General features: G+C 44.6%; 2 protein-coding genes across 7 annotated transcripts in view; both read left to right on the plus strand.

The window, feature by feature from the left end:
• SF3A2 (splicing factor 3a subunit 2) overlaps positions 1 to 14,986 on the plus strand; it is a 93,043-nt gene that overhangs the window by 39,700 nt on the left and 38,357 nt on the right. The gene's annotated exons all lie outside the window — the stretch shown is intronic.
• DOT1L (DOT1 like histone lysine methyltransferase) overlaps positions 1 to 14,986 on the plus strand; it is a 65,813-nt gene that overhangs the window by 32,575 nt on the left and 18,252 nt on the right. For all 6 annotated transcript variants that reach the window (XR_009966797.1, XM_062629434.1, XM_062629433.1 and 3 more), the window contains 9 exons: positions 1,518 to 1,573; positions 4,685 to 4,764; positions 6,393 to 6,461; positions 9,143 to 9,249; positions 10,207 to 10,248; positions 11,707 to 11,790; positions 12,489 to 12,723; positions 13,148 to 13,261; positions 14,699 to 14,790. Coding sequence is in view for 5 of the 6 variants with exons in the window: in XM_062629434.1 (XP_062485418.1) it covers positions 1,518 to 1,573; positions 4,685 to 4,764; positions 6,393 to 6,461; positions 9,143 to 9,249; positions 10,207 to 10,248; positions 11,707 to 11,790; positions 12,489 to 12,723; positions 13,148 to 13,261; positions 14,699 to 14,790 (879 nt within the window). In the remaining variant the exon portion in view is untranslated. The remainder of the gene's footprint in view (positions 1 to 1,517; positions 1,574 to 4,684; positions 4,765 to 6,392; positions 6,462 to 9,142; positions 9,250 to 10,206; positions 10,249 to 11,706; positions 11,791 to 12,488; positions 12,724 to 13,147; positions 13,262 to 14,698; positions 14,791 to 14,986) is intronic.

Here is a 14,986-nt window from a genome sequence, read left to right on the forward strand (position 1 = left end):
CTATATATAAGGTGAGAAGAACTCAGTCTTCTTTAGAACTGTTCTGATGTTGCATTGAGTTTCCCCTTTAGAGTTCGGAAGTATCTAGCAGGACGTTGTTAGGTTGGATCTCTGTGAGTGCAGTCTCCAACGTATGCTTTGGTTTTACTATAGCAGGGATATCAAAGCATGCATCCCCTAGCAGCAGGTGGGAAACACAGGTAGTAATTCTGGTTTAAAATCTTATGTCAGCCTACCTGCTTGGCAGAACTGAAGTAACTTCAGTTGTTCTGACCTGCTGTTTTCAGCATGGTTAGTGTCTGACCCTTAAGGCTCTTTGCAAAGTTCTTGATCTCTTGCCTGAGAACCCTCGATACTTTCCTTAATCATAAAATCATGGAATGGTTTGGGCTGGTAGGGACCTTAAAACTCATCCAGTTCCAACCCCCTGCTACAGGCAGGGACACCTTCCACTAGAGCATCAGACTGCTCTGCTGGGAAGGGGAGGCTACAATGGAAGGAAGCAGGCTCTAGTGCTTCTCTGGGACAGGTACCCTAGCTCAGCTAGCAGGGTTTCGAAGTATTGGAGCATGTCTGCATTGCAGTTCTGTTTGAATTGTCGCTGAGTGCTGGCATGTGAAATGCTCCTTTCTTTCCATACTAAAGAATATATGCAGAAAAGGGATTCCAGAGCAGTCACTTTGTGTTGTTTTGATGTTCCTGAGGTTCTGATCTAAGCCATCATCTTACCTGCGCCTTCAAAGTGTGTCATCGTCATTAATTATACAGTTGCATGTTGTTTTTTCTCTCCTCCTCTTATCTTCCTCCCGCAACCTTTCTCCTGCCTTACTTGGGGCACAGCAAAACAGCCCATAGATTCCTCTGGCATTTCAAAAGCATGACTTAATGGTGGGAAGGCTATGGAGCTGCAGGTATTAACCTGGCACGTGATGGGGTTTCATCAGAAAGGTACTGAAGTCATAACTAGAATTACTTTCAAATAAGGCCTTTACGTCACTTGATTTCCAGCATCAAAGTGTTAGGAGCATGTGAGATTTAGATTCAGTACCACAGGAAGATCAGAGGTTGCCATCTGTTGCAACAAGAGCCTGAATTACGAGGCAGGGTTTGCAGCAGGCACCATGGCTCTGTGCTCTGGTTCCCACTCTGAGGGGTCTGATGGAACCACAGGGCTCAGCAGGGTCTTGAGGGGGCTCTGGTTTCTGCTGCGGGTGCTGCAGGGTATTGCTGGCTTCTCCATAGAGCACAGTCCTTGTAGGGCATCAGTGATACCTGGAGACCCTTCCCTGTTCATCCCATGGCAGGAGAGCAGATGAGGGTGGGAGCAGAGGGGGAGGCCACCTCCAGGACCTGAGGAGCTCTGGGTGCTTCATCTCCTCGGTATCTCCTAAAGCCTTCATTTGCCCTTACTTCAGAGGCACCCCTGAGTTAGTACAACATGTTTGCTCCAGAGCAGAAAGGAACGATGTTAACTCGTGTGTGTGTGTGTGTGTGTTTTTGTGTTGTCTTTCTTTCAGCTGGAAAGAGGTGACTTCCTCTCAGAAGAATGGAGAGAGAGAATTGCAAACACAAGGTACAGTGCAGCAGTTGAATGCTGCTTTATGAACTGAATATCTGGGAGTTTGTATAATGGAAATTGGGAGGCTGGCCAGCTTTTTATATAGAATTTCCATAGCAAATACCAGAAGTGTATCTGCCAAGTTTTATACTGGCCTCTTTAGATCCTGTTTTCTGACTAGAAGAATGGGTTTAAATGTCTGTCCCATGATAATACATACAAGGGTGTATCCAAGATAAATTCTGGTTCTGCAGAGAAGTATCAGCCTCTTGTTTGTTTTGCATATCCTTGTTGTTCAAGTCGGTGATTCTGGCAAAACGCTGGTTATTTTGGCTATTGGTGCGTACTGCGAGGCTCACTTGCCATTAAAAAGACCCAAGTGAGTGTGTTCTAACTTAAATTGGGAATTCATTTGAGCCGATTGTATTGAAGATTTGTTTCTGTGAGGATCTGTACAGAGGATTTGACTCCTTTTTGATGGTAGTAGCAAGGGAGTAAATTGGCTAAAGCAGTAACGTACTCTGCCTCTTTAAAGGCTTTGCATTTCCAGCCTTATGGATGGAACAAAAAAGATCTTTGTATGACCTTCTGGGCCACCCTGTTGTGTGGGGGAATGAAGACTTGTCCAAGAGGGCTCTCTGGAAGTCCTCGGCATTGTGGCAATCTATGGACTGCTTCCAACACCCTCTTTTAAGAGTACCCCATCACACAGGCGTCTGCCCGGCTGATGACTCCTGCATTGCTCCCTACCTCAGTTAAACTTCTAGAGGTGCCTTTTAATTTGTGGACAGGCTTGGCCCAGCTTTGCATAGCGGGGTTTTGCTTTGTTGCTTGTGATTCCAAATCCACGCTCCTCGGCTGTCTGCGCAGCTTTCCTTGGAGCAAATGGAATTTGGTTTATTTATTTTTAGCTGGAGTACATCTAACTGCATGCAGAAATGCTGGTAGATGTTTATTTTGTATGGCGTGCAGCTAACGGTGTGCCTGCTGATCCACACTCCCTTTGCTCTGTGATGTAGAAGTTCAAAAAGGAGGAGATTGTTGCTCACAACTGGTAGGTGTTGGTGTTTGTTCCGAGTGGGCCAACTGCTCAGCATCAGCTCCATCTAGAGAGATGCAGATTGTCTGATGAGTTCCCATTGGAGCCACCCCATCGCAGACCCACAGACTGGTTTGGGTTGGAAGGGGCTGATCCAGTCCCAGCCCCGTGCCACAGGCAGGGACCCCTTCCACTGGAGCAGCTTGCTCCAAGCCCCTGTGTCCAACCTGCCCTTGAACACTGCCAGGGATGGGGCAGCCACAGCTTCTCTGGGCACCCTGTGCCAGCGCCTCAGCACCCTCCCAGGGAAGAGCTTCTGCCTAAGAGCTCAGCTCAGTCTCAGTAAGCCAAGAGCCACCCTTCCCGTGAGCGGCCAGGCTGGAAGCACAGGCTGGGATTGTACCAGGACAGGGCTGTACGTGCTTGAGCGCTGCCGTGGGAGCTGTGCAGCACGCAGGATTCCTGCAGGAACTGGCCCTGTGGCTTAGCAATACGTGCAGGAACGAGGGCTGAAGGCGAGGTGGACGGGGGTCCCCCGTACTTCTGCCCTGCGCATACAAGTGTTGTGCCAAAATTAACACTAAAGAAATGGATCTGGCAAGCTTTATCTTTTTCCCTTCCTTCCCTGGATGTTTTCTAGTCCCATTAATATGCTTGGCTCTTTTGCAAGGCCTCATTTTTTGGCACAGGGTGGGAAGGCGGAGGAAGAAACCCCTGCTAGCCTTACTTGCCAGGCAGGGTTTCCCAAATTTCCAAGAGCAAGGCAGAGCAAGAATAACATTTTCTTTTTTCCCCTTAATGTAGAGACAGTTTTTCATCCATGGGTTTTAATAGCTTTGGCTGCCACTCTTAAACTCACTGTCCTTGTTGAACATGTTTCATGTGTGGAGGCGCTAGGAGGGGAGTTTTCAGACAGACCTCTTGCAAAGAAGTTACTTCTTCATTTTGGAACAATATGCTAGAATGGCTTTGGCACTTTGCATGTGCAGGATGCTCCACAGCTTCCAAGAGATGTTGAGGGCTCTTGTTGCAAGCGGGGAGCAATAGGGCAAGGGGTGATGGGCTCAAACTTAAACAGGGGAAGTTCAGTTTAGATATAAAGAAGAAGCTCTTCCCTGTAAGGGTGCTGAGGCGCTGGCACAGGGTGCCCAGAGAAGTGGTAAATGCTCCATCCCTGGCAGTGTTCAAGGCCAGGTTGGACACAGCCTTGGGTGACATGGTCTAGGGTGAGGCATCCTTGCCCATGGCAGGGGGTGTTGGAATTGGATGATCTGAAGGTCCTTTCCAACCCAAACCATTCTATGATTCTATGGTAGGAAATGGGCACCAGGGACAATTGGACTGGACCCAGGCTCTTAAAAATAAAGGATATTTCTTTTTTAATCTGTGGTGTGCTCTGTTTCTTCACCAACCATTTCATCATTTGTGTGATTCTGCCTATGGGCACGTTTCTTTGTTGCTGTCTGACTGGGGTTTTTTTTCAGGAACAAATCCCCTTCGCTCCATTTCCTAACCCAGAAAGGTGCAACTGTGCACTGTGGGTTAGGGTGAAGTGCTGGGTTTAGGACAGGGAGATGTGCTGAGAGGCGTCTTTTTGCACTGAGGGGTAAATTTAAAGCTGGAAGAGAAAATACATTTTGATATTGTGCTATAATAGTTTAAATGCACGCGAGGAGGCACTGGCATGAAACGTGTCTGTTGTGTTGGAGCATTGCTTTTCATGTGTGAATTAACTACCGTAAGAGTGTGGTGTTTGATCTCACCATGACAGAGGGGTGAAAACATTTTGCACATTGGTTTTATGCTGAAACTTCTGGTGCAAAACTCAGCTGTGTGCTGAGAGGAGCACAGAGCAGGGTGCCTTTAACATCTTTTACCAGTGAATGCTAAAGGTAAGGTACTATATGCAAGAAGAAAGCATTTTATTAGCTGGAAGTGGCTGTATACAGGGACAAGCAGCACTTTTCAGTTCCAGAAGAGGCTGTAAAGGCTGTAAGTGACTGTGACCTGTGGTTGTGGGGGCAGCTGAGGGGTATAGTTGTGCCATTTGCCTGTCCCTCTTCCTTAACTGTACCATTATCTTGCAGTGTTATTTTTGTGAATAATTTTGCCTTTGGTCCTGAGGTGGATCACCAACTGAAGGAGCGATTTGCAAACATGAAGGAAGGTAACAAAGAACTTCAAACCTTTTCCCATTGCTTTCCTGCTTGCTATGGGAGCTGGTGGTGGCGAGGCCTTAGTTAAAGAAGCCAGGTTGGTGGGTATTGTTCTGTGCCTTGCAGCAAGCATCTGCGCCCCAGATGGGTATTTCTTGGGCTGTTTACTTCCCATTTTAATATCTGTTCTGGCCTCCCTGACTGCTTGGAGGTAGCTCTGTGTGTGAAGGCTCTGCAGAGCTCTGGGGGGTGGGAGGAACTGCTGGTCCTCTCTTACTTGGTACGGGAGCCGACAAAACATGCAGTGGCTGAGACTGCAAAGCCCTTGTCCTATCACCACAGCCCCTAATGAAGAGCCCCTCTCCAGCATCCTTGCAGCCCCCTTCAGACACTGGAAGCTGCTCTGAGGTCTCCACGCAGCTTCTTTTCTCCAGGCTGAACAGCCCCAATGTTCTCAGCCTGGCTCCATGCAGGAGCTGCTCCAGCCCCTGAGCATCCTCATGGCCTCCTCTGGACTTGCTCCAACAGCTCCAAGTCCTTATGTTTGAGGGCACCAGCACTGCACACAGTGCTGCAAGTGGGTTCTCAGGAGAGCAGAGCAGAGGGGCAGGATCACCTCCTTTGACCTGCTGCTCGCACTCCTTTTGATGCAGCCCAGGATACAGGTGGCTTTCTGTGTCTAGTACAATATAATATTTCTGTAGCTGCATACTGAAGGCAGTTCTTGGGTTATCCTATTTAAAGTTGTCACACGGAGTACTGGGTATTCACTAATCAGTATTAAAATGGGAGCACCATCACTGGATGTCTTGTGTGTCTCACTGCAGACACCAGTGACCCGGGATGCCCAGTAACCCCACTGTGACCCTTAGGCTGCCTGAGGTGTCTTTTTTTTCCTTCCTCTTAACCACTTGGATAAGTAATAATTTGGTTATGGCAGAAATAACAAAAATTACTATTTCTGAGAAGAAAACTGTGTGGCATGAACAAAGCAGCTGTGGCTTCCCCTGATAGTGAAGAATGTGACTTTTGGGCTCTGTTGCAAACTGTAAAACCCCTTAACTTAAGCTGTCTTCTTTAGTTTTAGTGGGTGATCTTTGTTCCGTTTTAGCTGCTGTTTAGTGGTGGCTGGAGAGAAGTGGCAAGGTGGGGCAGGCTTTTTAACCCAATGAAGAAACCTCAGTTCTCTTCCCAGAAGGTGCTGGGGCTCTGTGCTCTGGGCTGGATGACCTCAGATAGCTGTGGAATGGAGAGGAGCAGCCTTTTAAATAAGAGGGCTCTGGGGACTTGTGCATGAAAGACACCAAATAGGACTGGGATGGTGGTGTTCCTGATTGAAATTCCCATCAATTGCCACTGAGAATTAACGGGCTCTTTTTTTGGAAGTGTTTGAAGATGTCATTTTGTAGTGATCCTTGAGGATCCCCTCCCAGCTACCCAGCAGGACGAAGAGATTGACTTTGTTGCATGCTATCAGAATGAGCATTAAGGAGTTTTCTTTTGGTGATGACATACAAGTGGTAGTTTGATTAGGGCTGCTCTTCAGGGCTCTGTGCTGGGCTAGATTTAGAAAGTAGTTATTTCTAGAAGAACTAGTAGCTGACTTTGCTCTCTTTTTTGTTTTCCTCCTCTTTTCCAGGTGGAAGAATTGTGTCCTCAAAACCTTTTGCACCTCTGAATTTTAGAATTAACAGTCGAAACTTGAGTGGTATGATTGCCCCTTTTGTTGTTACATTGCAGTTATGGTGTATTTGTTATCTGAACGTGTCTGTAGTGGGGTTGGGTTGTGGTTTAAAGAGTTGTGTAAGTAGAAAAATGCTGTTGTATTATGATAGCACACATGCCAAAGTGACATGTATTTAAAACCAACCCCCCCCCCCCCCCCCCCCCCCCCATTGGAACCAACCACCACTCTTCTGTGGGGTTCCTCCTTTAGATGTAATGACAGTTTTTCCCTGGCTGGGCATCTTTTACAGTTGAAGAGGTTGAAATTAAGTGTTGAAATCAGGATTTTCAGGAGCGTGGTTAATGTCTTTAAGTACGAAGAGGCTGCAGTGATGAACTTGCATGTGAGTTCCTTATACAATAGCTGTCTGAATTTGGACAGGTAAATCCCACCAGTCATGATTTGTGAGGCTTAGAAGCTGAAATGTTCAACGTTGAATGCCTTGTCTTCTGTGCTGTAAATCCATCAGGCCTAGCCCATAAACGCCCAGTTGCTGTGTCTGGTTTGTTGCCAACAAGAGTTTTCCTTCCCTTCTGAATCTAGTAGACTTGATACGTGCCAACGTTGTCCTTCGCAAGCCTGGGAGCTTCAGTTCAATGAGGTTTGGGGATTACCAACACCCTGTGATGGTGCTTTTTCTTGTGACCTTTTTTCAGCTTTTATTGTTGAATTTTGCCAAGGAAAAGAAGGATCCAGGCTGGGGTTTACACATTTACTGTGTCCAGTGCAAAACATTCCCTAAATTCAAAACCAGCCCTACTCCCCTCCTTATGCAAACATGGCAGGTAACACACTGAGGTACAGATCTCAAGCTGTGTTTCCTGTGCTTGGCCTGACACTCATGGCAAACTGCTTTTCAAGAACAGTAATTTGAAGACTGTCATTAAGGCATTTCACTGAAGTAGCCCCATTGTGAGTTATTTTTATGAAGCTTGAGTAACTGTGAATGTCCTGTGCAGCAGACATGCAAACCTGCCCATTTCCTTCCTGTTTGATACTCTTCTCTGTGGCATTTGATTGTTTGGAACCTCATTAACCGTTGGGTCCTGGCTTGGCAATCCTTTGTAGACATGGGCTTGAAAATAAAACGAGTTTAAAGGGTGGAATGGTAATCCTGGAAACCCTCAAGCCTCCAGGGAGCTGAGATCAGCCTGTCAGTTTGCTAACAAGACAAAGAGTGCTTAAGTAAAGCTTCCTACCTCTTGTACAGCACACTAGAACTAGATGAAATGCAAGAAGGCACTTCTGAGGTTTCATTTAGGAGACCTGCCTATGTAAATAAGGGGTTTTGGCCTCCCAAGCCCTTTCTTCCCTGGCTCATGACCATTTTGCTGTGTCTTTCTGCTAGGTGGGGAGGCAAAGGGGGCACTGAATAAAAGCCCTGATTATGACGATCAGTTGAGCCACTTCTTTATCCTGTTTGAGCTTTCAACCCCCTGTGGAATGTTTTCTAGAATGCTGAAGTTTTATGTATCTGTGTATATGACATGTTATTTAATGCTTAATGGGAATGTTGATGTTAAAATTATATCGAGATAGCTAATGAAGATCTGAGTGAAAGAGGTTGCTTAGCAGAAGAGTAGATAATAGCTTCCAGTAACAGGAAACTCTTCCAGGGATTCAGAGAAGAGATCCTGAAAAGAAATTATGCTACAAGTAATGAGAGGATATTATTGGTATAAATTTTAGGTCTTAATCCCATTCTGTGACCGTGCTGTATTTGGGATGTGCCAATATCAAATGATCATGCATGGGATGTGCTAAACCCAAGACTTGTTCTGGTCTTAGTGGCCTCTTCTAAGTGACACTTTCAGGGAATGTCATCCACTTGGAGCTGTGGATCCAGTACCTTCACATGCAGAGAGGTGATTTCAGCCTCCTGTGCCAGCTTTATGCTGCTGCCCTATTGTAGGGTTTTAAGAATACTTTTATTCAGTGGGGTTTCTTTTGTGCCCAGGTAGGATTTGAGTCTTGTGATTTTCCTATATTATAAAATATAGTGGAAAAGAGAAAACTTTAGGAAGCAGGCAACATTTTTTCTCAGTGCCATTTTTGTCCTTAGTTAGTCCCATCTGGAAAAAGAAATAGAAATGTGGAAACAGCCAGGACAAACCAAAGCAAGTATTAAAATCTGGTTAAAATAGTGGTGGAAGTTGCTGAATCCTAAACCTTGTGTTTTGACTCTTCTGGGTAATTGCTATTTAATTAGAAGTGTGCCGTAACTTCTTCTACAGCCGTGCCTCTCACTCAGTGTTCAGTGGTTCTGGAAATGCTTAGGCACATCCCATACCTATTAATTCTAGGGAACAGAACAAATATAGGCAAGCAAACAAATACAAACCATGTTTGTCCTCAGTCCCAATATAGTACAGTTGCAGTTTACACGGGTTGGCTCTAATGGTGCTCTGTTGCCGGTTCTATCTAATTAAATCCTGTCTGTTAGCACAGATGTCTGGTCGCTGGGTTCCTCGTAAAAGTTGCCTCTGAAACCCAGGGAAGTTCTGTCTATTAAAAGCTTGCACTAGAACAAGAGTTTTACTCTAGAATGGCTGGTGGTCTCTGAAGAAACATGCCTTACTGGTGCATGGCTTAGCTTCAGCTGGGTACAACTGTGTGCCAAACTGAGCGAGCCTTGCTTCCCTAACTTGATGTTCTTCCTGCAGATATTGGCACTATAATGAGAGTTGTGGAGCTATCACCACTGAAAGGGTCTGTGTCATGGACCGGGAAACCAGTTTCTTACTACCTGCATACTATTGACCGAACCATAGTGAGTATAAATACAGGCTGGTGGCTCTGGCTGCTTTACCTGCTTTGAAGTCAACATGCCAACTTCAGTTCCTTGTTTCTGGGAATTGTATTCATATTTCCTTGCATATTTAGACCTGTAGCACACATCATTGGTAGCCTTTGGCTGCTTCGGTGCAGCATCTTGCGCAAACAGTATAATGATGGACAGTACTCTGGCAGTCTGTTAGTTCATTGAAGGTCCATGGATTTACAGGTATAATTCTGTCTCGTGCTCCAGAATACACAGCTATGCAGAATCGTGGTCTTGTGCTATAGCTTCCACCCTGACTAAAGACTATCTGGGTCTTTAATTCCTCAGTTGGCTTTGTGGTGTACGGAGCATTTCGTTTGATCATATTCAAGCAGTAAATCCTCATTCTAGTTAAACTGTCAAGTTGATGTAGAACCAGCCAAAGCTCTGTAACAATACTCATGCATTCACTGGGGTTTGGGTTGGTTTTTTTCAGTTAAAGAAAACAGAAACAACTCTATAGGAATGTCAGCTTTTGTGGGGAAATAGTTTATTCCCACACTGTTTTGCAGTGTGATAGTAAGATTTTTTCCTATGTTTGCTGTAGTCTAATAATGTTAAAGAATAATTGTTAAAAGAATAACCTAAAGTGCAGTTGAATATTTTAGTGGCGCATAAGAGCGACATAGCTCCATTGACAATAACTTTCTGCTGAGTGCAGATACATGACACAAAGCTTTAAAACAAGAACAGGCAGCGGTGAAGATGCTAAAACCTTGTTGAGGCGTGGATTATGTCCTGCCAGTGTGTCTGCGTCATTCAGAAGAGTGAATGTCAATGGCTTCTTGCTGTAGCTTATCTGAAGAAAGCCAGTTAGGATTTCTGCAGTTCTGCATTTGTTTAATGCTGATATGTTGTATTCATCTCTCGTGACTTTGAAAATGACTCTTACCTTTCTGTTTCCAGCTTGAAAACTATTTTTCTAGTCTCAAAAATCCGAAACTCAGGGTAAGTTTCAGTCATTTTTTTTTTTTTGGTAGAAAACTCAAACTAAGCAGAGCAGCCACTACAGGGAATTTGATCACTTGTTAAAGATGTACAGAATTGATAGCAAATCAGATTTGCTTGATAAGAAAGTAATGTGGGCATGGAGCTGATTGAAGTGGAGCATCACGTGCCATTAAGCACTAATTGAATCATGTTCAAGAGCTTTCTAATAGAGAATTAATGGGGCAGCCACAGGTTTTCTTACCTTGCAGTGGAGGTCTATAAAGAGCAGTTTGTTCATTTAGGAACTGAAGTTAAAGAAAGAAATGATAGTTTCAATCTGTCCCTGTGTTCAGCTGCATGAAAACGAAGCTGAAGAGTGCTCTGAGATGTTACTTTTGGGGCATGCTGAGACATGGAATGTGTGGTCAGTTGCTGCAGTCTCTGCTGTTAAGAGTGGAATTAAAATGGCAGAGGATTTGTGAGGCTGTGCTGGGCTGTATTAATCTGAGCTAGGCAATGGGGCTGGTATTCCCAGTTAGAGAATTAAGGGAAGCCACTTCATTTAGAACGTGAGGTGAACGTTTGTCTTCCAACTGACTTGCTCAGGAATTAATGAAAAAAGGTTAATGGGAGCTTTGGGATGAGGTTTGTTCAGGCTGCTGAATTCAAAGTTGGAGGGAAAAATGACTCCTCGAGTGGCATCCCTGTGCTTTGGAACTTCCCTGGTTTTAATGGTGAAGAAATGGTGCCATTTCTACCTCTTCAGCAGAAGAGGTGATGGAATTGCCAGAATTGTTACGCAAGTGAAACCTCCCCTGCAAGGTAGGGAAAGGCTTTAAATGAGCTCCTTGAAATATCCTGCCCCTACTGAAACCCGAAAATTAAGCTGAAAAGTTGCTGCTTTGGTTTTTTTAGTTTCCTCTACAGACGTGGCTAAAGTTGAATTAGATGATGTTTAATGGCTCTGCCATTTCAAGTCATGTGAGATTTTTAAAGTGATGTAACAACACATGAATGTTGGGGATGTAGGGAAAACTGTTGAAATATTTCATAAATTAAAACCCTAAGCCAACAAAACACCAGCACCCCCCCTCCAAACCAAACCCAAACCCTCTAACACCAGTGTGTGATCTGGGGGATGGGACTGGGAGGAGAAGAATAAAGGAGGAGGTTTGGGCTTAATCTCTTCTGCCCTGTGGCTGCATGTTTGAAACCCGTTAGGGAGGGTAATGCAGTACAAAGGGGTGACTTGCTCTTCCCTTTCCCACTGAGTGTTGCCTGAGGCAGGTGAAGTTTTTTCCCTTGCTGGTAAGAGAAGTTTGGGGTGTTTTTAATCGGGCATTGTGTGCCAAGAGCACTTACACCTGGCTTTTGGGGGAGGCTAAGCTGGGAAACACAGTGGTGTGTGTTAAAAAGTGAGAAACACAGGAGCAAATGATTATTCTTTTAATGTTTTATTTGAAAACATCTTTCCAGGAGGAACAAGAGGCAGCTAGACGTCGACAGCAAAGAGAAAACAAGAGCAACACAACTACTCCAACGAAGGTTCAAGAAAATAAGGTGGACATCCTGCATTTTCATAGAGGAGAATGTGTTTTCTCTTTAGCTGTGCATGAATTCAGAACCGGTGTCAGGAAAAAACTGATTCTGTGGGAAGCGTGTTCTCTGAATGGGTAAACTGGTATAGCTGTTGCTGTGGACACAAATATGATGGAGTGACTTAATAAAAGCTGCACTTGGGTATTGTGCCACTAATTCTGGAGAAAAGGTATTGCAAGATGAATAGAACAGTTGGTGTCCACCCGCTTGCCATCAGCACCAGCTTGCAGAGCTCTCCCTGAGTCATACCCATTGAATGGAGTTCAAAGTGTGCTGAGTCTCTCCTGCAAAGACTCATTTCCTTTCTCATTCAGTTGCATAATACTGTTAGAAACGCAGTGACTGTTCATGCACAAAAATACATTGAGATTTTAATGAAATTCACTTGAAGAATATAATCAATAATCATCTTTTCTTAGACAACAGTAACAGATTTCCTTTTCTGTTATGAGTAAGTCCAGAAGAGAATGAGTGCAGCTCCTTGGGTGTTAGGGACAGCTCTTATCCCAACCAAGTCTACTTCACTGGCCAGTTATTTAACTACAGTGCATCAGTTTCCTCTCATAAAATTATTAAAGTTATTAATGCTTGCTTTAAAGGAATGCTGCGCATGTAGGTAGGAATGGCTGAAGAGCTTTTGGCTTCCACATGTCTTTTAGGATTCTGGTGCTGAAGAAGAAAAGGCTGCAGCAAATTCTGTTAAAAAGCCATCTCCCTCTAAAGCCCGGAAGAAAAAGCTGAGTAAAAAAGGAAGGAAAATGGCAGGCAGGAAACGGGGACGTCCCAAGAAAATGAACACTGCAAACACAGAGCGTAAGACCAAGAAGAGCCAAACTGCACTAGAACTTCTGCACGCTCAAACTGTTTCACAGACATCTTCATCCTCTCCTCAGGGTGAGTTCAAAGTTGGCAGTGGAAGAAGCCTCCCCCTGCCACATGAGCCTAGAGAAGGATCTGAGGCTCTGAGTGCGTGCTTGAAGCTTATTGTTCCTTTATTGCTAGGCGTAGTTTGATTTTGTGTCATAACTTCTCTCTTGCCACCAAAGCAAAGCTCCCTGTGAGATGATGGTATGCTTCTGTGAGAAGATGGTGATTGAACCTGTCTGTAGGTACTGGGCCAGAAGCTGTTGCTGAGCTTGTCTCTGCTGCTAATGTTCTAAGGATAAATTGTAGATGTCCTTCTAAACAATCTGTTGCAGTGTGGTGATCCTGCTAAGTTACAGGATCTCCCATTGTAAATGATGGGCTCTCCGGTGCTAAAGTGCCAGAAACACTTGGCTTTCATAATCTGAAAGGTTATCTTTGTTTCTCTCTCCAGATGCATACAAGTCACCTCATAGTCCATATTACCAACTACCTCCTAAAGTGCAACGGCATTCATCTAACCAGCTACTGGTGACACCTACCCCACCTGCACTACAGAAGCTGCTAGGTAAGACTGCAGTGTTGTGACTTGCTTGGCATGGGAACCTCCACTGTGAGGTTTGTGAATGTGTGATTTCTGAACATGAACATCAAAGGGCTACTAATAGACAGCCACTGTGGAAAGCTGTATATTGAACAGGAGAGAGGGTTAGTTTCTTCCCCTTGTTGGTGTCACCACAAGGCCTCTTCTCTTGCTTGCTGCTGAAGCTGATGTCTTGGTCTGTATTTGCTTTTTGGCATTGTTTCAGCTCATATTTGGCACAAAAGGAAATAAGCTTGGGTTTAGCAGGAATTAAAAATAACTTTAAATGGAAGTGTCTAGTCAGAAGTAACTATTTTAAATGAAACCATTCTCTTATTCTTAAATCTTGGGGAACATCATGCCATTTTCTCTGCATAACTTAGAGCGAAGTATATGAGATAGTGCCTAAGTTTGAGGTCACAAAGGTGGTGTGATTGGAAAATACATTCCATGTGCAAGAGTTGATTTAGGGAAAAACTTGGAGAGTGTTTTTTAGGGACTCCTGGTGGTGTATGTTTCCCCCCCCATTTCTGGGCATTGAGCATTAGCCAGTCTAGGGTCACTTGGGAATCTGATGTAATCTTCCTGTCTATGTAGAGACCGAGGACATCAGTGATGTCCTAAACTTCTCCTCTCTTGCTGTGGTGTCTTACAGTTATGACTGGGTTCTTACTGTACAGAGAAAAAGTGATTTAGGGGAACATTTTATGTTGGGGTGTGTGTGGAAGCAGGGAGATGAACACCTGTCTGGAGTAAACCTTGCTGCAGAGGTCTCTCTACTCATTACCTGTTTTGGCTGCCTGTGATTGCAGCAGCTTGGTCTTAATCATGTGGTTGGCTTTATGATGACAGGAGCCCTAGTAGTGAGGGCTGGGGAGAAGGGAGGTTCCTTGTGTAATAGGAGACTGGAGATAAGACAGTGATAAGCAAATGCTCCTTGGAGAGTAGAGTGAATGTGGCTGTAGAGCATGTCATCTGTGTGTATGGAAGTAGGAGTACAGCAAGCCCTGTCTTTGTGAAGCTGAGAGAAGGAGCCCTCTGAGCTGGGGGCTGGTTTTGGCTTTTACAGCTCATCTCTTTTAATGCACTGTAAGTAGAAATAATGAAAGATGTTCATCTTCTCTTTCATCATGTGAACACCATTAGCACCCATTGTCTTCCTCTGGTTTCTGAATGTATTGTCATGACTTCTGTTGGGATACCTATTAGAAGGAGCTAATGGATCCCAGAGTTCAGCTGGCATCAGAGGATGGATTTTCAGCATGCTCTAAATTGATCTTTAATGGCTTGGTCTTACTTACAGTCCAGATAAAAAGCAAGAGAGGGAAAGGGGAGAGAGGTGTCAAGGGAGCAAACAGGGGTAAATAGGAGTGTTGCACTTACTCTCGCTTATAACATATAACCTCCTTATTTATTTTGCAGACTCTTTTAAGATCCAGTACATGCAGTTCATGGCATATATGAAAACTCCTCAGTATAAAGCAAGTCTGCAACAGTTACTGGAACAGGAAAAGGTCAGTCTCGTTTTTAACATTTCTAAACAAAATTGCCAGACTACCAGATGCCTTGGATGGGCGTGGAAAATTGTGTGCAAGTAACACCAGTTATAAAGACTCCACCAGAGTAATGCTTAGGCTGAACCTAGGGAGTTTATTGCTAACTCAGTCTTTGTGTGCTTAAATTTCCCATCTACAAAGTGGGAGAGATGCA

This window comes from Pezoporus occidentalis, unplaced genomic scaffold, assembly GCF_034315485.1.
Source record: "Pezoporus occidentalis ecotype Australia unplaced genomic scaffold, CSIRO_AGI_Poc_V1 ctg338, whole genome shotgun sequence".
Lineage (NCBI taxonomy): Eukaryota > Metazoa > Chordata > Aves > Psittaciformes > Psittacidae > Pezoporus > Pezoporus occidentalis.